At 46.4% G+C, this 26701-nt stretch overlaps 1 protein-coding gene across 1 annotated transcript in view; it reads right to left on the bottom strand.

The window, feature by feature from the left end:
- Positions 1-26414, bottom strand: part of LOC138301554 (uncharacterized) — a 170874-nt gene extending 144460 nt beyond the window's left edge. Inside the window, exon 1 of the mRNA XM_069242074.1 lies at positions 26075-26414. Coding sequence (XP_069098175.1) covers positions 26075-26414 — 340 coding nt within the window. The remainder of the gene's footprint in view (positions 1-26074) is intronic.
- Positions 26415-26701: the final 287 nt, after the last annotated feature.

Genomic DNA, 26701 nt, shown 5'->3' with positions numbered 1-26701 from the left:
TGCACCCAGCTGCCCGAGGTGAATGGTCCGTGTGGCAGAAGTTCAGGAGATTGGTCATGTAAGTCGCTTTACTATACCTGAATGCAGTGCTAGTTCTTCCTTCATATGATAACTTTACCGCATCTTAAAAATGCACTGTATCAAGTTTTGCAAGCTGTAAAAATTCATAAATCAAAATATCAGTTTATATAAAAGTACATGTTGTTTGTATAAATTGGTGTGGGATTTCTTTCAGTGTGTCTCACCGTAGGAGTCGCTTGACCACACTACCCAAAAAAGGAGCATTTGGGATGTAATTTGTTCCTCTGTGATTCCTCTGATGATTGGTTTGACTTTTTGCGCAATGTACCTCGTTTTGGTTCACTATATATGCTGCTTCCTACAATACTCACATACTCATGCACCCAGTAATACACCCACAGAGGCACTCGTGAACTCACACAGACCTGCTCGGAGAATCACGCAAGCACTCAGACTCACTGAGGTACTCATGCGCACACTCACAGAGCCACTCGGACTCAGTGACTCGTGCACCAACTGAGTCTCTCAGACCCATTCAGAGACTGACAACTCCGCTCTGCTCAACTTGCCCATGCCGCCACCCCTAGAATTGGTAACAACGCAGCCAGAGGGAGATCCTTTTCCTACATCGCCGCACATACCTAGAACACGCTACCTCGCCAACTCAGTCAGTCCCCCTTTGTAGAAAGCTGATTCTTTATATACTATATCAAAATGACATATAATATGCACAGAGTCCAGGTGTTCCACAGAGGCTAAAGTAGATACTACAAATGCATTTGTTCTGCACACAGAGACAATAGAAGAAGCACACACTTAATGACTGAACTACAGACCAGTAGGTTTTTATATAGGAAAAATATATTTTGTTAATTTATTTCTACAACCACAAGATTCTCTTTGCATGTAATTATTACATCAATAGATAAGTATTTCACATATATATCAATAATAATACTTTGAATGAAATTCATATAGCATACAGTTTTTGAATAAATGCCAATAAAGCTATTTTAAATGTCGACACTGCAATTTTCAGGACACATCCTTGGGGAAGAAACTAAAGCAAAGTTTTAGAGGTAAGTACTTGACTTTCAGTTTCAGTCTCTGGGCCTTAGGAAGTCCACAGCTGGGGGTTCAAGAGAACCCCGAGCACCCACCACCAGCAACACTGGGCCAGTCGGGTGCAGAGGTCAAATTTGAGCCATTTTAAAGTGGGCTCCTATGGAGACAGGGTGCACTCTGAGTCAGATCTGCCAGCAGATAAGTACCTGTTCCTTTGTGGTCAGACCTCGGGGGAGGAGAGGGAGGGTTAGAGGGGCACTGTTTGGGCCACAAAAAGGCATCAAACACGCACCCTCAGTGGCACTATGGCAGCTGGGTGCAGAATGCAAACAAGGCATTGCGTTTCCAATGGATCTCTATGAGGAGACCCCGGGGGTCACTCAGATGCTGCATGTAAGGACCAGGGGGTCGCCTGGAGAAAACCCTAAGCTAGACCGGGAGGAGGGCCGCCTACTGAATGTACCTGTGCCGGAGGTCGGGTTCTCTGGGGGCTACGGGTGCTGTGGTCTTTCCAGCATCTGTAGGAGGCTGGCCTTCTATGCAGTGTGCAAAACTAGGCACACTATGCAGTGGGTCCAGGCGACCACACTGTGGTTTCCAGGAGCAAAAATTAGACCACCTAATGGTACAATTTTTAAGGTAGCTGGTCGAGCAGTAAGCCTAATCCAGGAGATGTACTAAGCTTTTGTTGTGCTCGCAAATCCAAACATGCAGCACCTGCACTCAATGAATAACTGGAGACCAGAGTTAAAAAATACTTCAGTTTTATTTTATTTTTAAGACCAAGATCTTTCAAATACTTTTTTAGATATTACTTTTAAAAGTTGTAATAAAGTTAGTCTTTCTGGGCATAATTACGCATCAATGTACAGTTACCATTCAAATTCGTAGAATTAAGTTACCAGTCTCTTCTTTTTTTTTTTTTTTTTTTGCAGGGTGGTCGCAGCGGTCAGTAGGCACCTTGTGCCAGTCGGGGAGCCTCTTGCGGCTCCCGTTTCTGGCGGGAGCAGCATTGGAAACGCTTTTGGCACAGGGCCACCTGTAGGGGCCACTTGGAAAAGATGGTTTCTGGGGGTCCCCTTGGGCTGTCGAGGTTGCAAGGGTTTGGGGATCTGTGGAGCACAGCTGGTTCCTTGTTGCGGGCGCAGAGCAGCCGGATGCGGGGTGAGATCTAGGAGCTGTGCGCAACTGAGTCCTTTTGGAGGTGAGTCTCTCTGGCTGCTTACAGGACACTGTGAGCATTCTGGTGGTAGGTCCCAGGGTGTTATTAAAGTCCCTCTACAGGGGCTTCCTCCTGATCCTTTTTCAGCTCTTGGGGAGCTGGTTTGAGGTTGTCCCAGTGAATTGGCGTAACTCGGCCACTGGAGGGCACAGTGCCACCAATCTTGGCACACTTGTAGGTCACATCCGGGACGGTAGTTAGTGTGTCGTGGGGTCCGGCTGCAACTTCCGGTTGTGGACAAATCAGCCAGCCAGTGAAGCGACCTTCACTGGCTTACTGGATCTTGCTTGGTTTTTGAGCGGTGCCTCCACTCAAAAGGGATATCTGGGGTGATTCTTTAAGCCTGGATATCCCCTGGGTTTCTTGGCCTCAGTCCAGCAGCGATTTGCGGGTCCTGGGTGCAGCAGGCAGGGCTTGGCGCCTTTTTTTGTGCAACAGGTCCGTAGTTCTCTTGCTTTGGATCTTCTTTGGTGCAGGTCTTCTTTGTCTTTTGAAATCTGATTTCTTGGTCTAGGGATGTCCAATAAATACAGAATTTAGTGGGCGTTTTAGGGGAAACCTGGTAGTGTCCAGTGGGACACTTACCTATGGGTGGCTCCACCAACTTTAGTGTCCACTTCCTTTGGGAAGGGTCACTTCCCTAAACTTGATTGGCTAGTTTCCTCCATTTCAAGTTGGAGGGAACTGAATTTGAAGGTCCACTTCGCAGACAACACCTTAGAGGTGGTGCATGCTAGGTTAGGCTGCCACTCCTAATCTTTGTGTGGTTTCCCACCTTTGCTCACTCCAAAAGTGGGGGTTTGCAAAGTGGGAACCCCTCTGCTGCTAGCAGCAGGCCTGGAGGCTCGAGTTTCAGGGGCTGTAGCCCTTTGAAGCTCACTACCGGGGTGTTGCACATTCCGGGGGAGTGGGTGTTGGCTCCTCCACCAAGGAAGGGCATCGGTTTACATACCAGGGAGACAGGGCTCTCCACCAAGGTTTGTATATGGACTGTGTGGATGTGGCAGGCTGGATGAAACCAGTCAGAAAATATGCCAGGATAGTTGGCTTTTGCAGGGGACACCTCTAAGGCGATCTCTGGGTACAGTTTATTATAAATCCAGTACTGGTACCAGTTTGAATTTATCATTCAGAGTGGTTTGATACCAAACAACCCAGGGTTCAGAGTAGCCATTATGTAGCTGGGAAACTGTGTTGGCCAGTGTCCAGCACATACATTAAAATGGCCAGGGACACAGTGGGAACATACTGCTCATTCAGCTGTGCCCTCACATATAGTATGGAGTATCCTGCCTTAGGGGCTGTAAGGCCTGCTATAGGGGTGTCTTACCCATAGTTAATGCGGTGTACAGTGGACAGGGCATACAGGTAGTGTGCCAAGTCGAGTTTGTATTTTAGGTTTGCAGCAGGAGACTCGGTCTGCTATGGCAGTGCTGTGCTCATCTTGATGCATGTCCCTTGAGGTTGGTACAATCAGTGCCGCTGCCACCAGGGGCTTATCCAAAGTACTGCATGCCCTGGGTACCTAAGTACCTTTTACTAGGGACTTGTAGTGGTAGCTAAAGATGTATCCAATCACTTTTACAATGTTTTAGGGAAAGAACACTGGTACAGGGAACCTAGTTAGCAGGATCCCAGTGCACTCCAGTCCAAGTTGCATTCAGAAACCAGGCAAAAATGTGGGGGAGTACTGCAATAAGGTGCCAGTCTCTCCCAGCGCAGGTATATTCATCCAGGGCTTTCGCGGTCAGGGGTGGGTGTCCTCTGTCTTTCCTCTGCAGGCATCGTTGTGGAGGGGTCGAAAGGTCAACCCAGGGTGGGCACTTGCTCACAATCGCCTTATGGTTCTTTAGCTGGTTGGGCCACGTGGTCACTGGCCGTAGGGTGTCTGGTGCAGGGTGGTCAGGACTCGCGTGTCCGGAGGGGTGCCGGAGTCCCTTGGTGTTTCCTTCTTGGAACGGGCCTCTGTCCACTGCAGTTCTTGGTGTTTTTGGGTGCAGGACAGCCTTCTATAACTTGGTCGAGGTGGCTGGTCCCGCTGGATGCCTCACTGTTTTTGTGCAGGTTTTTTGAGGCAGGAGACGGGCTATTAGGGCTGGGGCCAAGTCAGTTGTCGTCGTCTTCTCTGCTGGGGGTTCAGCTCAGCAGTCCTTCTTCTTTCTTGTCAGGTCAGCCGGAATCTCATGAGCTGGGTTCAGGGAAGCCCTTAAATCCTGGATTTAGGGGGGTTACAGGGTTCAGAGGGCATTAGCCAATGGCTACTGTCCCTGAGGGTAGCAACACCCCCTTCTTGTGTCCACTCCCTTTGGGGAGGGGGACGCAAACCTAACCATATTGGTTCCTGTTCTCCAAACTAAGATGGATGATTCTGCAGGAAGGGGGGGGGGGAGGGTGTCACCTCAGCTCTGGACACCCTAGGGGTGGCCCTAGCTTTGGATAGCAGTGGGAGGGGGTGGTCACTCCTCCCTGCTTTACATATTTCTCCTGCTGGACTTGCTGCCGAAAGTGGGGCTTTGTCCGTGTGCAGACAACTCCACTAGCTGGAGTGCCCCATGGAACTGTAACAAGAGGCTTCAGCCTTTGAGGCTCACCACCAGATGTTACAGCTCCTGCATGGGTGATGGTTGAAATGGCCCTTTTTGCAGGGTTATCCCCAAACGTTTTGCTGCCTTCCTACAATATTTTTCTGGTCTGTTTTTGATGGTTTGTCTGTGCACTTCACCACTGCTAATCAGTGCTAAAGTGCAAGTGCTCCCTATAGAGCTTGTACCATTGATTGGTTTATCCATGAGTGCCATATTTGATTTACTGGTAAGTCCCTAGTAAAGTGCACTACAGTTGCCCAGGGCCTGTAAATCAAATGCTACTAGTGGGCCTTCAGCACATTAGTAGCCCTGTAACCATGGCTCAGACCTGCCACTACAGTGTCTGTGTGTGCAGTTTTAAACTGCCAATTCGACTTGGCAAGCTTACCCACTTGCCAGGGCTAAACCTTCCCTTTTACTACATGTCAGGCACCCCGAAGGTAGGCCCTTGGTAGCCCCAGGGGCAGGTTGCAGTGTATGTTTAAGGGAGTACATATATGTAGGACGTTGACTCTGTATATACTATTTCAAATTGAGAAATAGTGTGCACAGAGTCCAAGGGTTCCCCTTAGAGGTAAGATAGTGGCAAAAAGAGATAATTCTAATGGTCTATTTGTGGTAATGTGGTCGAGCAGTAGGCTTATCAGAGGGTAGTGTTAAGCATTTGTTGTACACACACAGGCAATAAATGAGGAACACACACTCGGACTTACTCCAGGCCAATAGGTTTTTATATTGAAAAATATATTTTCTTAGTTTATTTTAAGAACCACAGGTTCCAGATTTACATCAAACACTTTAAATGCAAGGTACTTCACTTAGATACTTTAGGAACTTTGAATGAAAACAATATAATGTACAGTCTTTGTAAAAATGTCAATAAGCTATTTTAAAAGTGGACACAGTGCAAAAATCAACAGTTCCTGGGGGAGGTAAGTAAAGGTTAGTTTTGGAGGTAAGACAGACACTTACAAGTCTCAAGTTTGGGGCATAGGCAGCCCACCGTTGGGGGTTCAAGGAAACCACAAAGTTACCACACCAGCAGCTCAGGGCTGGTCAGGACTAGAGGTCAAAGAGGTGCCCAAAACACATAGGCGCCTGTGGGGAACAGGGGTGCTCCGGTTTCAGTCTGCCAGCAGGTAAGTACCCGCGTCCTGGGGGGGCATACCAGGAGGGTTTTGTAGAGCACCGGGGGGGGGACACAAGAAGGCACACAAGGTACACCCTCAGCGGCACAGGGGCGACCAGGTGCAGTGAGCAAAGCAGGCGTCTGGTTTTAGGTTGAAAACAATGGAGGGACCCCGGGGTCACTCTAGCGCTTCAGGCAGGCACAACGGGGGCTTCTCGGGACAGCCACCACCTGGGCGGGCTAGGCAGAGGGTCGCCTGGGAGTCGCTCCTGCACTGAGGTTCGATTCCTTCAGGTCCTGGGGGCTGCGGGGTGCAGTGTTGGTTCCAGGCGTCGGTTCCCTTGTTACAGGCAGTTGCGGTCAGGGGGAGCCTCTGGATTCTCTCTGCAGGAGTTGCTGTGGGGGCTCAGGGGGGTCATCTCTGGCTACTCACAGTCTCGCAGTCGCCGGGGAGTCCTCTCTGTGGTGTTGGTTCTCTGGATCTCGAGCCGGGGGCATCGAGAGTAGAGTGTAGTGTCTCACGCTTCCGGTGGGAAATGTGCAGTGTTTGGAAGTTGCTTCTTTGCTGCAAAGAAGTAGCTGGTTTTGAACAGGGCCGCTGTTCACGGGAGGTTCTTGGTCCTTTGGTTCAGGGCAGTCCTCTGAGGCTTCAGAGGTCGCTGGTCCCTGTCGGATGCATCGCTGTTGCAGTTTTCTTTGAGTCAGGAGACAGGCCGGTAGGGCTGGGGCCAAAGCAGTTGTCATCTCCGTCTTCACTGCAGGGCTTCAGGTCAGCAGTCCTTCTTGGTTTAGGTTGCAGGAATCTAGTTACCTAGGTTCTGGGGTGCCCCCAAATAATGAATATAGGGGTGTGTTTAGGTCTGGGAAGACAGTAGCCTATGGCTACTGTCCTGGAGGGTGGCTACACCCTCTTTGCACCTCCTCGCGGTGGAGAGGAGGGTACCTCCTTAATCCTATTGGGGGAATCCTGTGGTTCTAAAAATTCTGGACCCATGTAATTTACTTTGCCACAGCAGTACGATTTTAGTATCAAAAGACCGATAATGACTAGTACACTAAGCATGAGCATTTTCGCTCAATTCCAGCAGCGTTTTCACCTCGAAATCGCCATTTTCGTCCTGCACTCGTGGCTCCCATTTTATACACGGCAGCCATTTTTAAAAGTTGCCCTCACATAGGTTTATAATACAGTCAGATTTGATTCCAAGGACACGTACACCTTGATTGACTTTTCTCTGACCTGGGCAAGCTGGAACCATTGCCTCAGGCCAAACCTGTTTGGTCAGTCCCTCTCCCAGTGGCCGAATCAGATAGCATCAAGGCACACCATGCCATAAAACCCTTATTATCGCTCACACACCCTGCCTAATCTTGCTCACACCTGCACCTGCTCTTTTCTTCTTCTTACTTTACGAGGGGGAGGTGCCCATTTTTATTGGGGGTCCACACTTATCTGATGTAAAATACTAGGCCTTGCCGGGTAATTTATTATGGGTTGGATGACATGAAATATGAGGTTTCATCATGACACTGTTTTTTCCTTTGTAGTGAAAACATGTGAATGACCAACCAAAATGTCAAGAATGTTTGCCTGAAGCTTAAAAAACTGTATATAAGGAAACCTGACTTTGCATTGAAACACAGTCTCCTGAGAACATACAAACCGTGCTGTTGTACTTCTAGGACGCTTGTTACTTGGTTGCAGCCAATAAATTCGATCTTTGACTTCACCTAGAAGACTCTGAGTTTCTGTGGTCTGAATCAGGAAAGTACCCGAGGTCTTTGGGTGTACCCTGGCACCACTGGGTTACCAGATCAGTACCGGTTCTGAAAAACCCAGTACCTCAGTTGGCGCCCAACGTGGGGCGATACCAGCGGTACCGGTCCAAGCCTGAGGTCCGTGAGGAGCTTCGTGTGAAAATTCTGGAGGAAGGCCGCCACTTCATCAACCCCTGCATGTCGACGTGGTCCGAAAGTCTTTGCTGCGAGGTTCCCCGATTCCCGACGGCTACGAAGGACTGCTGCCCTGGCTATCGCCCTGATTTGGACCCTTGATGTTTGGTAGAGCGAAACGATAAGACGAGTCTTCTGGTGACGTCATCGATATTTTCAGTTAAGTATAAGTAAAGCGTCTCCCAGTCCTTAGTTGGACACTTGGTTTGGTCCTTAGTTGGACATTTGGTTTGGTATCCCTTCAGGATCACTTTGATTTGGAACTTGCAAGTACCAAAGCCGAAGGACTCGTGTATTCACGAGACTCTCGTAAACGATAATCCTTTGAAGTTTGAAGCTAGACTAGTGAGCGAAGATGCCTGGTCTTAGCAGACTTGGAAATTTGTTTTGTCTTAGTTGTAAAAGGGACTCCCGGTTGGAGGACTCATGTCCGGTTCCTCCGATTGGAACTCCAACCTATGAACTATATGTGAAGCACGGAGTGGGCCCCATCACGTTTAATAAAGTATGGGTCCGCTATTCTTGGAAAAAAAATTCTGTGAGGCTGTTTTTGCAGTTTTTTGGAACACTATTGAGAAAAGTTTTCTTTTCTCTTGTAAATATGACTTACAACTAGGATCTGCAAACGGTTCTGTAAGTAAATTGCGATGGCGCTATTTATGAAAAATGGCTAAAGCGCGCTGTATTGTGTGTCCTGAGTGTTTTCTGTTTATATCTGAAATGAGCTCAATGTGTGTTTGTGGGTCTTCTTGATGTTTTCAGTTTGTTAAGTAAAATGTTGGTTAATTAATATTAAGTAGAAACTTAGAAAAAATCCAGAAATGAACCATGTGATGTGCTAACATAGCTATATGTTGCTCTTTAATTTATAGAATGAGCAATTGTGCACATATACAAAACTGCTGTTAAATGCTTAATAAATTAGAAAACACATTCAATAGATATAAATAGGGCCCCAAAAAAAAAAAAAAATTATCTATTTTTGCAAAAAAATAAATAAATTTACAGCATTTTTCTTTGATGCATTGTATTAGATGTTCACAGGCAAACTTTTCAGCTGCAGTATATTTGATAGGAATGTTCAATTCAGCCAGCACTTTCCCAGTTAAACACGGGTGGAATTTTGCATAACCTTCCTCTTAAATGAAAGTGGCGCACAAATGTGACGCATTTCAAGTTAGGCTTATGCGCTTAGGCTTGTGAGTTAATGTATCCCAAATAATAGGCAAGGGATGCAGCTTGCTTTTATATGTGGAATTATCACAAAATAAAGAATAATTGGGGTTTTTTTTAAAAAAAAGAAAATTATTAATTATGGAAAAATTATTTAAAAAATAAGTGCCTTTCAAAATCGTTTTTTAATATTTATAAAGCTTAATACCTATACTATGACCTCCTAGCATTAAAATTTAATTTAAGTTATGTTGCACCGCTAAAATGACATTTGTATGTGCAATTTTCCCTTGGCGCAGGAGCAAACAAGCTCATTTCTATAAAGTATAAGTTAATATTTTCAATGGCTGACTCATGGATTGTGTAATAGACATTCTGGTAATGCATATTATGCAAGAAAATTGTAGGATATTGATTTTTAATGCCTAAAATATCAAAGTCGATTTTGGGCAAAAGCACTGTTTAAACTGCATTTTCTTTCATTCAGAGTACTTTTTAAAGTGTCTCAGGCTTCAGTAAATGCATACATTTAGGTTTGATATATATTTTCAGGTTGTGCCTTCTTATGATTCAATGAGTCAATGTGCCAGTACAAAGGCTTGTTTTAATATCGAGGTTGAAGGTTCTAACTTCGGCTGGGCCTACTGAGACGTTCATTCATTCGAGGTTGATGAAATATGTACCATTGCATGGGATTGCAACAAGCATTTATTCTAACAACTGGTATGTGTGTTATTAAGGTTTGTGAATTATTCACAGTAAATGTAGTTTAATAATCTGGAAATAGAGATCTTTTTTTTTGGCGCCTAAAAAGGAAACTGTTTTTTTTTTTAAATAGAGTGAATTATTGCAGGTTAGAAGGAAAACAGGAAGGCCTACTGTCTTTGACAGATTCAGAGTGGCAGAAGCTAGGAGAGCTACAGAGGCTGGCTCAAGTCACGCTGCTGAGATGCTATCTTTAATTTTCCCATAAACAATGGAGGAGGCTGTCATGTTGACACTTGTGACCTTTTAAATTAGGGCCTTGTCTCTGTGAAATGCAGAATGACCCTACGGGCCTCTAAAAGTGGGATTTCTGGTTTCTCCAGAAGAACATCAATACAATTAAAGAACTTAATTCCAAAGGGAAAATATAAAAAAAAGGGGGTTTCTTCGAAAGTCCCAACATCATGTTAAATGCTCTGCAGAACTGATACATTTGTGTCTCCGCTCTAAAAAAATAAAATGATGCCTGCTAGTTGCTTTTATTTGACAGAAAACGAAGTGTTGCATTAAGTCTTAGACAGAAAATAAGATGCAGCCCTTTTCTAAAATGTTGAAGGCTACATGCCTTAATGAGAACGATTTACCAATTAAGACTTATTTTTCACAGTGGAAATTGTACGTGCCAAATTAATATGGAGTGTCAGTGTAACAATTTTTACTTTTAGAAAGGTAAAACTAAGGTGGCTTGATGTTGCGAAGTAACTGACAAGAGGGTAACAGTTAAGTAATGGAAATTTATTTTCGTGTATTTGGTCCTATCATGAATTGTTCTTGCTGGTCCTGTATGTTAGAAGAGAAACAGTAAAGTTATATTTGACAGCAGATTTCCATTGCCTGGTGATCTACTGTCAAAAGGAGGGTAAGGATATTAAACCTGACAAATTAAACAGGCCCAAATATTGGGTTTTGGGCTGCAGGTTTACAGTGCATAAAGTACATGACATGGTGTTGTGTGTCACCGCTTATTCACACATGCTATTGTTTTGTCTATGCTTTTTGTGCTTGATACACAGCAAGTATATCTGATAGCTTGACGTTTTGTGCGTTTTTATTATTTTTTATTTGTTTTTTTTTGCATGTTTGTTGCTGCTTTTGATACTATTACAAGCTCCCCTGTGTTGTGAGGGGATGGTCATGACGATGCCCATCGCTACGCAACAGTTGGTTGAACTTGTTCTGGTTACTAAATTCCACAGATAATGATGTTTCATGCTGTGAACATAAGAGACAACACTTCACCAGTGCATGTCTATTTGGCTATAATGGTATTGAAGGAAAATAAAAAGAGATATACAGGAACAAAGTGTGTCACCTGCAGTTAGTCACGTTACTGCCCCTTCCCTTAAAGGAACAGGCAGCCCTACATTTATGTAGCCTTGATTGGACCTAAGGATGAAATTATAGATCTGTGACTCAAGGTGGCCTAATTTCTATATTACATTAGTTAATGATGTTCTGTTTCCTAAGTAGCATATGGCTTTTGTTCCTTAAAAGAAAACCAGGTTTTCATTTTTTCCTGAAGAAGGAACTGAAACATTAGCTAGGAGTACCGTATATGGTGTAGTCACCAACGGTAGAGTTAAAATTTGTGTAACTTTGGCCTTTGTGTATCACCCGTACTCTCGGTGTTGTGTCACATGCCTGACTATCACCCAAATAATTTTTTTGTTCTTCCTATAGATTTTTTCTTTTGTTACTTCCCCTGACCAATGTCGCATCATGCTTAGTTATTGAGATTTTAGCTATGTCCTAGTCCCATTTCTCTTTTTCAAATTCCTTTCACCAGTCAGACCTTTTATTATTATTGATGTATTGTTCAGGTTCACATTTCCAGACTGCAGTGATGTACCAGGGACCCCCATGTTATGTATAATCCCCTTTGGTATGACCAGACTGGTTTTCAAGAATTTGCCTTAGGCCTGCTTCAATGTTTTCCAGCCTGACTGTCAGGGTAGCGATAGACTGGTTAACTGACTCAATATTATAGTAAGACAAGTTTTCCATCTCAATAGGAGATATCTTATGTTTACCTTTTTGAACATGACAAATTTTCAATGTCTATTTTAATTTGGTTTTCGGTTCCCTTCTGTTCCTGCTACTTTAATTTTTGGTGGGATCAGATGTGTCCTAATCATGCAAATATCAGGACCCTCTAGTTCTTGTCTTTTTGTTTGCACATTTGACTATTAGCCTGTGTATTGCATAGTGCACCTGATGCACAGTTTTTAAAGGAAGGTTTCTACATGTCCCTGTTAATCGGTATCATGTGATTTCTCTATTGAGATGTTCTAAGATAAGGAGGAACACCTAGACTTAATCATTGAGGAAAATATGTGTTTACCCCATTAGACAATGCCACTGTGTGAGGAAATCCATTCAGATAGAATTCTCATGTAGCTATAGATGGCAGAGAATAATGGAGAGAACCCAATTAAAGATGCTAGAGACCCTGTTTTGCCCTTCTGCCTTTGTCTTTGTATTTTATGCCCATGGTGTATGGCTACTCCTTTGAAGATTGCAGACCACCTGCTTGCAGTCCCCTTGTTAAAAACCATGAACTGTTTTTGTACTAAATTGAAGGGAACTAACAACTGTGGCACATTTCCTACGTCACTAGATTCTGCGGGTATCAAGTCATAATAACCTGCAGGACATTGATTTAAGCCTAATTCCCATCAGTGACAGCTACAGATGAAAGACGGATGTTTTGGCCCTACAGTCTCAGCACCCAGAAAGTAGCAAAGCTGGACAGCGATCGCCAGCGCATGGTATCGTACTTGCTCCATCAGACGGCGTTGGACATCACAAAACCAAAGTTTCAGTGTAAAAGAGATAAAGAGAAGGATTCCTGTTGTTGATGGCAGAGCTGTTTTGAGGTTTCATTTCTCTACCTGTCATGTGCTGGTAACCTCTGACAGTGTGCAATCCCTTGAGCCCCTTGGCCTGAGTTTTGGCCACACACCCCCTTTTCTTTGCTCCAACGGAAGAAGGGCAGTGCACCAGAGATTTCAAGTTTGGAAAAAGGCACTATATTGTGGTGCCCATGAAAGAGCAGCTGGAGCGTCCTCTGACACTAAATAATGAGTGTTGGAGTCTGAAAGTGCTGCTGAGCTTGAGCTATTTCCCAATTAATGGTGCTTGGGTCTGCACGAGATTCATTTGTGCCCTTGATCAATGAAGAGCACATTGTTTGTAGTGTCTGCCACAGAGGAGAGACACCGGTGCATTGCTTTAAGACATTGAGACTTTCGAGTGAGCTGTGGGTGTTTGCCAGGAGGGCACTCCAACTAAGCAGTACTTTTCTCACGAAGAGGCCTGAATTGAGAGGCCCATGCGAAAGAAAACAACAAAAGAAAATTTGATGGACAATAGAAGCCTGCCAGAGAGGCTTTTTGAACGGACTCTGGGCATAGTTGGTTTCACAAGAGGTTTCCGTGTGATTGTATAGACTAGGTGTTAGGAGACTGATTGTTTTGCTGGCATTGTTTTAAAGTACTATTCTGTTTAGTAAAAGCAGAATAAAGTCCATTTTCTGTGGAAAGAGTACCCCCTTTTCACCTTAGAGCATTGATGAGAGTCACCACTGTTCCACCTGAACATACCAAAATTACTGAAATGCATGGGAGCCCTAAAAATGTTACTAGATAATTTTAGGATTTGCTTTTTGGTTAGGGTTGTGAGAAATTATTATTTCATTTGTAATAGTGGTCACTACTTTCTCCCGTTGTCTATATGTTCTTAATAACGTGTTTTCTAGTGTCTTTTAAACATGACGTTGTCATTTATGGGTGGGATTGTTTTTCTCTACTCAATTGACTTCTGCACCCACTTCCCAACCTATGTCTTTTCCTACTATTGTTTCTTTGCACTCTTTTCACCCTTTTCCTGAACATGAGCAGGTTAGAAGATCAGAATTCGTAAGCAATTCTTTTGTACAGCTTCTGCATCAACACTAGTTAGTAGTGAACATCACTAATTGTTGGGTGTGTGATCTTATGCCACCTACTGCAGATAGAGGTATTCCTTACTTTGTCCTGCCATATGTGGCCTCTGTGTTACATCATGCATAAGGAAACCTGCACCAAGAGACGAGCTAAATACTAGGATGATGTTACAGCAACATCTCAACGACTTTAGAAACATAGACCTGGACTCAGATTAGCATGAGAATAGGTTTATTGCCTATGTAAGGGCAAAAGGAGGGTTTGTGGTTCTAAAAATTCTGGACCCATGTAATTTACTTTGCCACAGCAGTACGATTTTAGTATCAAAAGACCGATAATGACTAGTACACTAAGCATGAGCATTTTCACTCAATTCCAGCAGCGTTTTCACCTCGAAATCGCCATTTTCGTCCTGCACTCGTGGCTCCCATTTTATACACGACAGTCATTTTTAAAAGTTGCCCTCACATAGGCTTATAATACAGTCAGATTTGATTCCAAGGACACGTACACCTTGATTGACTTTTCTCTGACCTGGGCAAGCTGGAACCATTGCCTCAGGCCAAACCTGTTTGGTCAGTCCCTCTCCCAGTGGCCGAATCAGATAGCATCAAGGCACACCATGCCATAAAACCCTTATTATCGCTCACACATCCTGCCTAATCTTGCTCACACCTGCACCTGCTCTTTTCTTCTTCTTACTTTAAGAGGGAGAGGTGCCCGTTTTTATTGGGGGTCCACACTTATCTGATGTAAAATACTAGGCCTTGCCGGGTAATTTATTATGGGTTGGATGACATGAAATATGAGGTTTCATCATGACACTGTTTTTTCCTTTGTAGTGAAAACATGTGAATGACCAACCAAAATGTCAAGAATGTTTGCCTGAAGCTTAAAAAACTGTATATAAGGAAACCTGACTTTGCATTGAAACACAGTCTCCTGAGAACATACAAACCGTGCTGTTGTACTTCTAGGACGCTTGTTACTTGGTTGCAGCCAATAAATTCGATCTTTGACTTCACCTAGAAGACTGAGTTTCTGTGGTCTGAATCAGGAAAGTACCCGAGGTCTTTGGGTGTACCCTGGCACCACTGGGTTACCGGATGAGTACCGGTTCTGAAAAACCCAGTACCTCAATCCTCCAAACTCAAGATGGAGGATTTCTAAAGGCAGGGGTCACCTCAGCTCAGGACACCTTAGGGGCTGTCCTGACTGGTGGGTGACTCCTCCTTGTTTTCCTCATTATCTCCTCCAGCCTTGCCGCCAAAAGTGGGGGCAGTGACCGTAGGGGCGGGCATCTCCACTAGTTGGGATGCCCTGTGGCGCTGTAACAAAAGGGGTGAGCCTTTGAGGCTCACCTCTAGGTGTTAAAGTTCCTGCAGGGGGAGGTGAGAAGCACCCTTCACCCAGTACAGGCTTTGTTCCTGGCCAGCAACATGTCTGGTCTGTGGCAGGCTGGCAAAAACTAGTCAGCCTACACTAGAAGTCGGGTTGGCATTCAGGGGGCATCTCTAAGATGCCCTCTGGGTGTATGTTACAATAAATTGCACACTGGCATCAGTGTGCATTTATTGTGATGAGAAGTTTGATACCAAACTTCACAGATTTCAGTGTAGCCATTATGGAACTGTGGAGTTTGTGTTTGACCAACTCCCAGACCATATACTCTTATGGCTACCCTGCACTTACAATGTCTAAGGTTTTGCTTGGCCACTGTAGGGGCATAGTACTTATGCCCTCACCTGTGGTAGAGTGCACCCTGCCTTAGGGCTGTAAGGCCTGCTAGAGGGGTGACTTACCTATGCCACAGGCAGTGTGAGGTTGGCATGTCACTCTGAGGGGAGTGCCATGTCGACAGTCATTTTCTCCCCACCAGCACACACAAGCTGTGACGCAATGGGCATGTGCTGGGTGAGGGGTCCCCAGGGAGGAAGGCATAAGATAATGCTGCAGCCCTTAGAGACCTTCCCTGGCATCAGGGCCCTTGGTACCAGGGGTACCAGTTACAAGGGACTTACCTGAGTGCCAGGGTTGTGCCAATTGTGGAGACAAAGGTACAGTTTAGGGAAAGAACACTGGTGCTGGGGCCTGGTTAGCAGGGTCCCAGCATACTTTCAAATCATAACTTGGCATCAGCAAAGGCAAAACGTCAGGGGGTAACCATGCCAAGGAGGCATTTCCTTACAACATCTGAGAGATTCCCTGATGCTGCACCTACTGGAACTTCTGGTCTCACTGCAGACACCACATATGCCTTCTTGCATGATTTATCAGCAGGATGCAAGAGGCCATGAGGCCCAGAAGCCTCAAAGTCAGTCTCTCCGAACCCAAGATAGAGGCCAAAACATTGGTATAATAACCTGAATATCCTGGACGCGCTGCTCAGGAGAATTAGGCCGAAACTGCACTGTGTCCAGAACACCTTGGATATACGAGTGTTTCAGAGGGAGTCAGGTGTGACTTTGGTATGTTTATAGTGAGCTCCAGCAAATGCATGGAGGTCTGCCGTAGTCTGTAAGTGGGAGAGGACAGTCTGGGGCGAGGGATGCCTTCAACAGCCAGTCATCGAGGTAGGGGTAGACTGAATCCCCTAAACTGCGTGGTTGAGCTGCGACTGCCGCCATCACCTTGGTGAACACCTGAAGAGCTACTGTAAACCACAATTAAGGTCTGTCGGCAGGCAGGATGGGAATGTAAACAAATATGCAACCCGTAAGTCCAGTGCTACCAACCGGTCTTCTTGGTCTAGGGCAGACAAGACCTGAGCCAACGTGAGCATCTTTAATTTCTCCTTCTTGAGGAAGAGATTGACGATTAGTAGGTCTAGAAAAGGGCGAAGACCCTTGTTATTTTTGGGTATCGTAAAATAGCGTGAATACCAACCAATGCCTACTTCTGATATGGGGCCCTTTCTATAGCTCCCTTGGCTAAGAGCTGTAACTTCATGTCCGAGCATAGACAAATGATCTTTCTCCAGCCGTTCATATGCCGGTGGTATTGGTGAGGGAAGGATTGAATAGGCAGGGCATAGCCCTTCCGAATGATCTGCAGAACCCAACTGTCTGATGTAACAGTCTGCCAGTGGAGGAGATGATGCTGAATTCTACCTCGAACTGGACAAGCATGGTTATGCAGAATCAAACTAGGCGGACTTTGAGGTTGCAGCTGCCAGGGGCATGGTGGCAGACCGCTTCTGTCTTCCAGACCCCCTTGTTCTGAAGAAACAGCACCCACGTCCACCCTTAGCTTGTAGACCCAGCGCAGGATGGTGGATGGCATAGGGCTGGTGTGGTGGTACGCCCCTCCCATGAGGGATGAAAGGCAGAATGTGTATGAAGGGTTACTGAGAGGCCCAAGGACTTGGATGTAGCCCAACAATCCTTGAAGCGCTCCAGCGCTGAGTCAGCCTTCTCGCCAAACAAGCCAGTCCAGTGGAAGGGCATGTACAAGGTTTGCCTGAACATCCCTTGGAAAGCCAGATGTTGTCAGCCTGGCGTTGCACCATAAGTTCAGCATTGACTAAACTGCTCCTCCCAGCGTGTCAGTCGTATCCAGGACACACCTAATGTTGAACTTTGCCGTATCTCTCCAGTGTTTCACTGCTTGGGGGAGGTTGGCCCTGGCCGCCTCTGTGACCTGTGGCAGTCCTTGCGTAACCATATCCTCCCGTAAGGTATCTTAAAAGCGGGCCAGTTAGTATGAGGTCTACACTGAATTCAATGCCAGGCTGATGGAAGTAAACATCTTGTTCCCTAGCTGGTCTATCATCTTGGATTCTCTGTCCGGGAAAGCAGAAGGGAATGTACCTGGTAAAGTAGAGGCTGGGACTACCATGCTGTAGGGAGCTGTGTTCTGATTGCTGTACCCCCTCTTCCCCCCCTCCAACTTCTTGCCTGGTTTTTAGATGCAACTTAGACTGACGTGCACTATGTTCCTGCTAAGAAGATCCTCGGTGCCAGTGTTCTTTTACATAAAACTGCACAGTTGTTTTAGCAATTGGCAGAACCTTTCACTATCACTCTAAGCCCCTAGTAAACGGTACCTCTGGAACCTTGGGCATGGGGTCCTAAAGCAAGGCCCCTGAGGGCTGCAGCACAAATTGTGCCACCCTCGAGGACCCTGTCACCAAGTGCACACTGCACTGCCATTGCAGGTTGGTTGCTTGGTGAGGAATTAAAATGAGAAGATTACATGGCACACAGCATATGTGCTGTGTCCCCTAACACTGCATGCACTATATGCAAGTCACCCCTCAATCATGCTTTATAGCCCTAAGTCAGGGTGCATTATAATAAATGTGACAGCGTGAGCAGATATGCCCCATTATGTCGTTGTTGATTCTCCGGCATAGCATGTGACCAGGGAAGCCGTTTTAGGTACATGTGCTGGACACCGGTAATTATGAGTTCCCCAGCTACATGATGGCTTCACTGAAGATAGGGATGTTTGTTATCAAACATCTTGTATTGATAAACCCTCACTGAATCCTGTGATTAATGTAATAATAAATGCACCCACAGGGCACCTTGGAAGTGCCCCCTACAAACCTACTGTAGGAAGCTGGCTCTGTCTGTACAATATCAAAATGAGATACACTGTGCACAGAGTCCAGGGGTTCCCCAAGAGGCTTGACAGAGGCAATAATAGATAATACTAATGCTCTGTTTGTGGTGTGGTCGAGCAGTTAGGCTTATCAGAGGGTAGTTGTAAGTGAATGCCTCTTTGGCATGGTTACCCCCTGACTTTTTGCCTTTGCTGATGCTAAGTTATGATTTGAAAGTGTGCTGGGACCCTGCCAACCAGGCCCCAGCGGTCTTTCCCTAAACTGTACCTTTGTCTCCACAATTGGCACAACCCTGGCACTCAGATAAGTCCCTTGTAACTGGTACCCCTGGTACCAAGGGCCCTAAGGCCAGGGAAGGTCTCTAAGGGCTGCAGCATTGTCTTATGCCTCCCTCCCTGGGGACCCCTCACCCAGCACATGCCCATTGCGTCACAGCTTGTGTGTGCTGGTGGGGAGAAAATTACTGTCGACATGGCACTCCCCTCAGAGTGACATGCCAACCTCACACTGCCTGTGGCATAGGTAAGTCACCCCTCTAGCAGGCCTTACAGCCCTAAGGCAGGGTGCACTCTACCACAGCTGAGGGCATAAGTACTATGCCCCTACAGTGGCCAAGCAAAACCTTAGACACTGTTAGTGCAGGGTAGCCATAAGAGTATATGGTCTGGGAGTTGGTCAAACACGAACTCCACAGTTCCATAATGGCTACACTGAAATCTGTGAAGTTTGATATCAATCTTCTCAGCACAATAAATGCACACTGATGCCAGTGTGCAAATTATTATAACATAAACCCAGAGGGCATCTTAGAGATGCCCCCTGAATGCCAACCCGACTTCTAGTGTAGGCTGACCAGTCCCTGCCACAAACCGGACAACTTGCTGGCCACATGGGGACCCTGTACTGGGTGGAGGTGCTTCACACCTCCCCGTACAGGAACTGTAACACCTGGCAGTGAGCCTCAAAGGCTCACCCCTTTTGTTACAGCACCACAGGGCATCCCAGCTAGTGGAGATGCCCGCCCCTCCGGCCACTGCCCCCACTTTTGGCGGCAAGGCTGGAGGAGAGAATGAGGAAAACAAGGAGGAGCCACCCACCAGTCAGGACAGCCCCTAAGGTGTCCTGAGCTCAGGTGACCCCTGCCATGAGAAATCCTCCATCTTGAGTTTGGAGGATTCCCCCAATAGGATTAGGGAGGTGCCTTCCTCCCCACCGGGAGGAGGCACAAAGAGGGTGTAGCCACCCTCCACGACAGTAGCCATTGGCTACTGCCCTCCAAGACCTGAACACACCCCTAAATTCAGTATTTAGGGGCACCCCAGGTCCCAGGAAATCAGATTCCTGCAACCTGAAGAAACGAGGACTGCTGACCTACAAGCCTGCAGAGAAGACGGGCGACGGAAACTGCTTTGTCCCCAGCCCTACCGGCCTGCCTCCAACTTCGAAACCCTGCAACCAGCGGCGCATCCAACAGGGACCAGCGACCTCTGAAGCCTCAGAGGACTTCCCAGAACTAAAGGACCAAGAAACTCCAGTGAACAGCGGCCCTGTTCAAAACCAGCTACTTCTTTGCAACAAAGAAGCAACTTTCAAAGACTGCACGTTTCCAGCTGGAAGCGTGAGACTTCACACTCTGCACCCGATGCCCCCGGCTCGAGATCCAGAGAACAAACACTACAGGGAGGACTCCCCGGCGTCTGCAAGCCGGCGAGTAACCAGAGACGACCCCCCCCCAGAGCCCCCACAGCGATGCCTGCAGAGAGAATCTAGAGGGGCCCCCTGACCGCGACCTCTAACAAGGGACCAGACGCCTGGAACCAACACTGCATCTGCAGCCCCCAGGATCTGAAGGAACCGAACATCAGCGCAGGAGTGACCCCCAAGCGACCCTCTGCCTTGCCTTGGTGGTGGCTGTCCCGAGAAGCCCCCCTGGGCCTGCCTGCACCGCTAGAGTGACCCCCAGGTCCCTCCATTGAAACTAGTACAAAAACAAACACCTGCTTTGCACACTGCACCCGTCTGCCCCTGTGCTGCTGAGGGTGTATTTTGTATGCCTACTTGTGTGCGCCCTTCCCCCCCCGTGCTCTAAAACCACCCCCCAGGTCTGCCCCCAAGGACGCAGGTACTTAATTGCTGGCAGACTGGAACCAGAGCACCCCTGTTATCCATAGGCGCCTATGTGTTTTGGGCACCACTTTGACCTATGCACCTGACCCGCCCTGAGCTGCTGGTGTGGTAACTTTGGGGTTGCCTTGAACCCCCAACGGTGGCCTGCCTATGCCCCAGAACTGAGACTTGTAAGTGTTTTACTTACCTCCTAATCTAACCTTTACTTACCTCCCCCAGGAACTGTTGATTTTTGCACTGTCCACTTTGTAGAAATGGCAATAAGCTATTTTCAAAGACTGTATATGATATTGCTTTTATTCAAAGTTCCTAAAGTATCCAAGTGAAGTACCTTACATTTAAAGTGTTAACTGTAAATCTTGAACCTGTCGTTCTTAAAATAAACTAAGAAAATATATTTTTCAATATAAAAACCTATTGGCCTGGAGTAAGTCTTTGTGTGTGTTCCTCATTTATTGCCTGTGTGTGTACAACAAATGCTTAACAATACTCTCCGATAAGCCTACTGCTCAACCACACTACCACAAATAGAGCATTAGTATTATCTAATTTTGCCACCATCTTACCTCTAAGGGGAACCCTTGGACTCTGTGCACACTATTTCATACTTTGAAATAGTATATACAGAGCCAACTTCCAACACATGGCCCCAGTGGTTCACACTCATACTGAAGTATTCTGCCCACCTCAAGGACCGATAGGTTTTGTGAATCATAAGGACTTGCGGTTCTTACTCCCTATCAGTTGGTGAACACTGTTCAGAACTCCGAGGCTACAGCTCACTGTTAGGCGCCTTTGGATTCCAGCTCATCTTCTGATCACCTGATTTCATTGGGCGGACTGGATAAGAACAACCAGTTTTTTTCAGTCATACAATGTGAGTCATAAAACTTCTTGGTACTAGAAATCGTTTATCCTCCGAATCCAGAGGGTAAAGTACATTGCGTATTTTGTTTATCATCAGACAACCACATGAAGTCTTGTGTTTTTCCTTCACTTTCATTTGCCTGTCATTGAAAGTCTTAGTTACAGAAGCAGCAGCCTCCACTTCATATGTTCTGGAGAACGTAGCAAGGGTGAAAAGCACACTGGGATTTCATACCTGAAACGCCTAAAAAGACTCAACCACATTGTCATTCTAAAGTCTGACCTAAGCAGGGGAAAAGGCTGTAGAGTGTTGTTTGCTGCCCCCAGTTCCCATCTCAACCAGACCTGTATTTTCCTACTTGTATCTTGTTATATCATACAAAAGTTAAGTACTTCGAAATTGTCTGAGGTTTACCTTCCATTAGGGAATCCTTTCAAAAGTCTGTGTATGGATACCTACCTTCCATGAGCCACTACTTTGCCATGCAATCATCCACAACATTTTAGTTCCACTACTTGAGGAAATCATGGACTTGTTTATGGCCTACTTGACACCTTTATCTGATGTCAGAACATGCTAGGTCTGCTGTTTGCCGATTGACAAGTGGATTATAGTGCCCACAGTGCACATAATGGCGGATGGAACATATGCCATGTTGTCACAGAGTACCTTGTGTGGCAAAACTTTAAAGACTTGACACAATTTTTAAGTTCTTTTTAGAGAACATATGTATAGTAAACAAGGACAACCCTGATTGACCACAAGAACCACAGTCTGTGTAATAAGTCAAACAAATGTCATGTGGGACTTATTCAATAACATTTCTAATTGCTTTGATATTATGCAAACTCAATTAGTAACTTGTATCTTAACCAATACTTTTGAAAAATGGATACAGGACATTATCTTGAATTGTGATGGTTTCACATATTTACTATAAGATGTGAAAATAAACATTATGCAAGATGTTGTGTCCCATGCCCTTTTTCAAATACTTGGTTAGTAATTGGGTTTTCACACTTTTGAAGCAAAAGTAGAAGTGCTGGTGTCAGGGAGATGATTTGAAGCATGAGCGCTTTAAGGACAGTCAGGCTTAGCCCAAGTCCTTGGGCCATTCTATGGCCTCAAGTCGCTCTCAATCCTCTGACGTGGCTACAGAAGGGGGTTCCAGCTGTGCAAATTCCCTCCCAACCACTGTGCTGTGTGTGCTTCCCAGCCTCTCTATCTCAGAGCGCGGTACCCAGAGACCTTGTGGGTCTGGCGGTCAGCAGTCTGTCCACCCCCTGACAGCTGCAGTCTCTAAATCCTCCTAATATGCCTTCTTAACACCATGGGCATCCAGGTGGTGGAGGGCTCTCTGAATGCCAGGGCCGAGTAACTGAACCGTCAAGGTCTAAAGGATCGTGAACAGCATCTCTACCTAGAGGGTGCGCAAGTTCAATTTCAACAATGGTGAGAGCCTTGATTACATCAGTTAGCATTTGCCGAGAATGCACAATGTCAGCAGATTTGCACTCTGGAGTTTTCAAAATGGCTATGGCTCAGATGCTTGTCTTCTCAAGTGGAGCACAGGCCTCCTGTATGCATTTCTGCCCATACCAATCCTGCCCACAGTTCTCAAGAATGACTTGGCCCAAGTCATCCTTGTGGCTCCAGGCTGGGCACTGAGTGTCTGTTATATTGACCATGGCCATTGGTCCTCTGATCAGGCTGCCAATTCAGGAGTATCCTCTGTTGTAGCAGCCAGTCTTTGCCTCCTTGCATGGAGACAGAGGATTACAGTTGAGATTTCAACTTTCCTCCCAAAGTCTGCTACGTGATAATGGCAGCCAGGCTTCACTCCAAAACAGTGTATGCGTGCTGTTGTACAAAATTGGCGGCATAATGTGTAGAAAAAGTCATTGATCCCCTCTCTGCTCCCCTTTCTCCAGTCCTCCTCTTCACTCTCTCCCTTGCCCAGCAGGACTCTGCTCTGGGCACTATTAAAGTATATCTTTCGGCTCTTTCTGCCACATCCCTTTCCAAGTCCCTTATTGTAAATATGTTCCGAAAAGCTCTTGTCCATCTTTTCCCTACTTCCAAATTCATTATTCCTCAGTAGGACTTCAATCTGCTCTTAACATTCTTAATGTGTGCTCCGTTCCAGCCTTTCCGCAATTGTCCATTCAGGTTCCCTACAAAGAAAATAGCTTTTCTCAGGCAATTCTATCTCCTTGAAGCGTGAGTGAGCTGCATGCCTCGTCACCGAAGCCGCCTTACCTCTCGATCTATCCTGACAAAGTGGTGCTTCGTACAAGATCCTCCTTTCTCACGAAACTGGTCACTCTATTTCACGTAGGCCAATCCATCACACTGCTTTACACTCCCCCACATCCCTCTAAAGAAGAGGAGCAACTCTACTGCCTGGATCCAAAAAGAGCGTTGTGTTCTACCTTGAATGCACATGAGTTCCTTGTGGACGACCAATTTTTTGTGGGGTTTCTTGGTACGAAGAAATGTAGAGCAGTGCTGAAGCAGACCTATTCTAAATGGGTCATGCTTTGCATTAAGATCTTTAATACCTTGCCCAAGCAGCAATCCCCTGAAGCAGGCCTCAAGATATCTACTTGCCCACTGACTATGGCAAATGAGATTTCATCATGAACAATTGTTTTTACAGCCTACTCGCCCGTTCTGGCAAGCAATATAGATGCCTTTAAATCTTGTATTTATCTTGTCACGTTTGCTCTGCATTCAGAGACAGAGGTCAAAAGCCAGTTTGTCTTGAAACATTTACTTTTCATTTTCTCAGTGAAATTCAAGGATTTTTTCAAAAAGTGAACTGTGTGAAAATCATGCCGTGCAACGCGTGTGAAATGAAAGTTTGTAAGATGTCGGGCTTTTTTCTAACACCACATTGAAATAACAAATAAATGAACCTTACACAGATTTCAAAATATATTTCAGTCTTTATAAAGGCACATTGTTTTAATTTTGTGTGGTGAATAAAATATTTTTTGAGGTTTAAAACAAATCCAAACACTGCTTGGTGATGTGCAAATACTAAATATTGTCTGTTAAACTTTTTTGCACAAACCTAATTTCTGAAAAGAAGAAAAATGTATGCGCTATGTGGTTTTATCTGTAAAACTGCATATCTGATAGACTTCTAGTTGCATATTCCTTACATTAGATTCATTACCTTAGAATTTCCCCCGGGCGTCAAGCTGGATTTGGAGATTTTTTCTTCCAGCAGTACCCGTGTGCGCCTTCAGGTGGCGTCAGTTGTCTCCACAGCTGTCATTGGCTTAGTGGCCGCTGGGATGACGTCTGGGTCGTATACAGGCACCACCTCGGCGTAGTGACGTCCGTTCTTTTCTGTGTCACACGCTGATCTGGAGAAGAGATACCCTGTTCATTTTTTACGTGTATTGGACCCTTTTGTCGGGTTTTTGTGTTGACCCTTGGCGCATCATGATGTCCCCGAAGAACGGGTTCAAGCCTTGTGAGGCCTGTCACCATATGATGTCGGGGACAGATCGGCATCAGGTCAGTTTGTGTTGTTTGTAGTGCAACCACAACCCGAAGTTGTGCTTTGACTGCCAGGCCATGCACCCGAAGGCTTTGAGGGAGCGGTCCCTAAAGCTCATGAAGGCCCGACGCTCGACTCTGCATCGTTCATGGTGTCACTCATGAGGAGTGTCTTGAGACTGTTCGCGGAGTCACCACCACTCGCCATCATAATCTTCGTGTCATTCAGGTCAGAGAAAGAAGTCGTCGAAGAAGGCCATGCGTTTTCCAACTTCACCACATCGCTCAGCCGATGCGACGTGGGAGGAGTGTCCTTGTTGTGCTCCGCACCTCCCCGATTTTCCGTGAGCCAGGGCGACCCTTGCCAAACTCAAGGAGTTTTATGATGCCATGCGCCTCATATTTGGGCATTCTGACCCTTCTGTGGCACCTTTGAGGCCTGGGGGTTCAGATGAGGGCCCTTTTGGTTCCACGCCAGCGTCTTTGGCCTCTGCCCCCAGTGGTCCCTCTGGATCCTAGCTGACGCTGGTTGTGCCATTGCGACCTTCCACGACACCAGCTAGGTCATCAGTGCCCCCGACATTTGTGGTGCACACGATCGACGTTGACCCAATTCTTACCCACGGTGACCCGGAGAAAGAACGGCGTCGTCTGCCACTGCTTCTGACTTCGATGTGGTTCTCACCCCAGATTGGGTTTGGACCCTTATTACTATGGGTACAAATACAAGGAAGGATGGGAGGGGACGCTGGGCCCTTTAGGATACCAGCTAGATAACCCTGATTTGGACTGGGCACAGGAATAGGGTGAGGCTAATGGTCTAGATACTTCTCCAGACGCTGGCATGCATTCTCCTACCGTGGCTACGGCAGAGGGAACCTCTTATTCTGTAGTGGTCAGTAGGGTGGCTGAGGTCATTGGCATGGAGCTGTCCACTGTAGCGGTCAGGACGAATCTTCTGACGGCGGTGCTTCAAGCTGGGGCTTCTACCTCCGAGCCGAGCCTCCCCTTCAATGAAGCCCTCATTGATGTCCTTCCACGTACTTGGTCCAGACCCAGCACATCGGCTCCTGTAAACAGTAGAATCGCTCGCCACCATCAGCCCGCTCCAAATGACCCTAAATTCCTGCCGCAACACCCCTCACCTGAGAGCCTTTTCATCCAGGCATCATTGTCATCTGGTGCATTACTTTCCACTCCCCCGGATAGAGAATCAAAGACCAACTTGGTAAGATGATGATGTTTTCTTCCTCCAGTCTGGCATTGCGGTCGGTGAGCACTGCATGCCTTTTGTGCTGCTTTAACCACTGCTTGTGGGATACGGTCGTGCAAGTTCTGCCGTAGATCCTGGAGAAGTCCCGGGCTAACATCTCCCAAGCCGTTGCTGATGGGAGAGATGCAGCTAAGTTCACCATTCCCCGTGAAATGGACACAACCAATTCTCCATGTAAATCGGTTGCGTTGACGGTGGCCTTGAGGAGCCATGCCTGGTGGAGGGCATCTGTTTTTCCAGGAAATGTCCAACAGACCCTCATGGACATGCCCTTTGATGGCACCTGTCTCTTTGGGGACAAGGCGGACTCAGCGCATGAGAGGTTTAAGGAGTGCCGGGCTATGGCTCGATCCCTTAGCCTCTCGGTTTCACCTCACCACCAGCAGTACATATTTTGCCCCTTTCGTGGCCACGGAACGGGCTCCCTGTTGTTTCCCTTTTACAGCCACCGGGGATGCAGAATCCTGTAGGCTCCTGGGACAGGAAAACAGAGGTTTGC

This window comes from Pleurodeles waltl, chromosome 6 (assembly GCF_031143425.1).
Source record: "Pleurodeles waltl isolate 20211129_DDA chromosome 6, aPleWal1.hap1.20221129, whole genome shotgun sequence".
Classification (NCBI taxonomy): Eukaryota; Metazoa; Chordata; class Amphibia; order Caudata; family Salamandridae; genus Pleurodeles; species Pleurodeles waltl.
Note: the sequence above shows the minus strand (reverse complement) of the source record. Positions and strands in the feature narration are given on the sequence as shown.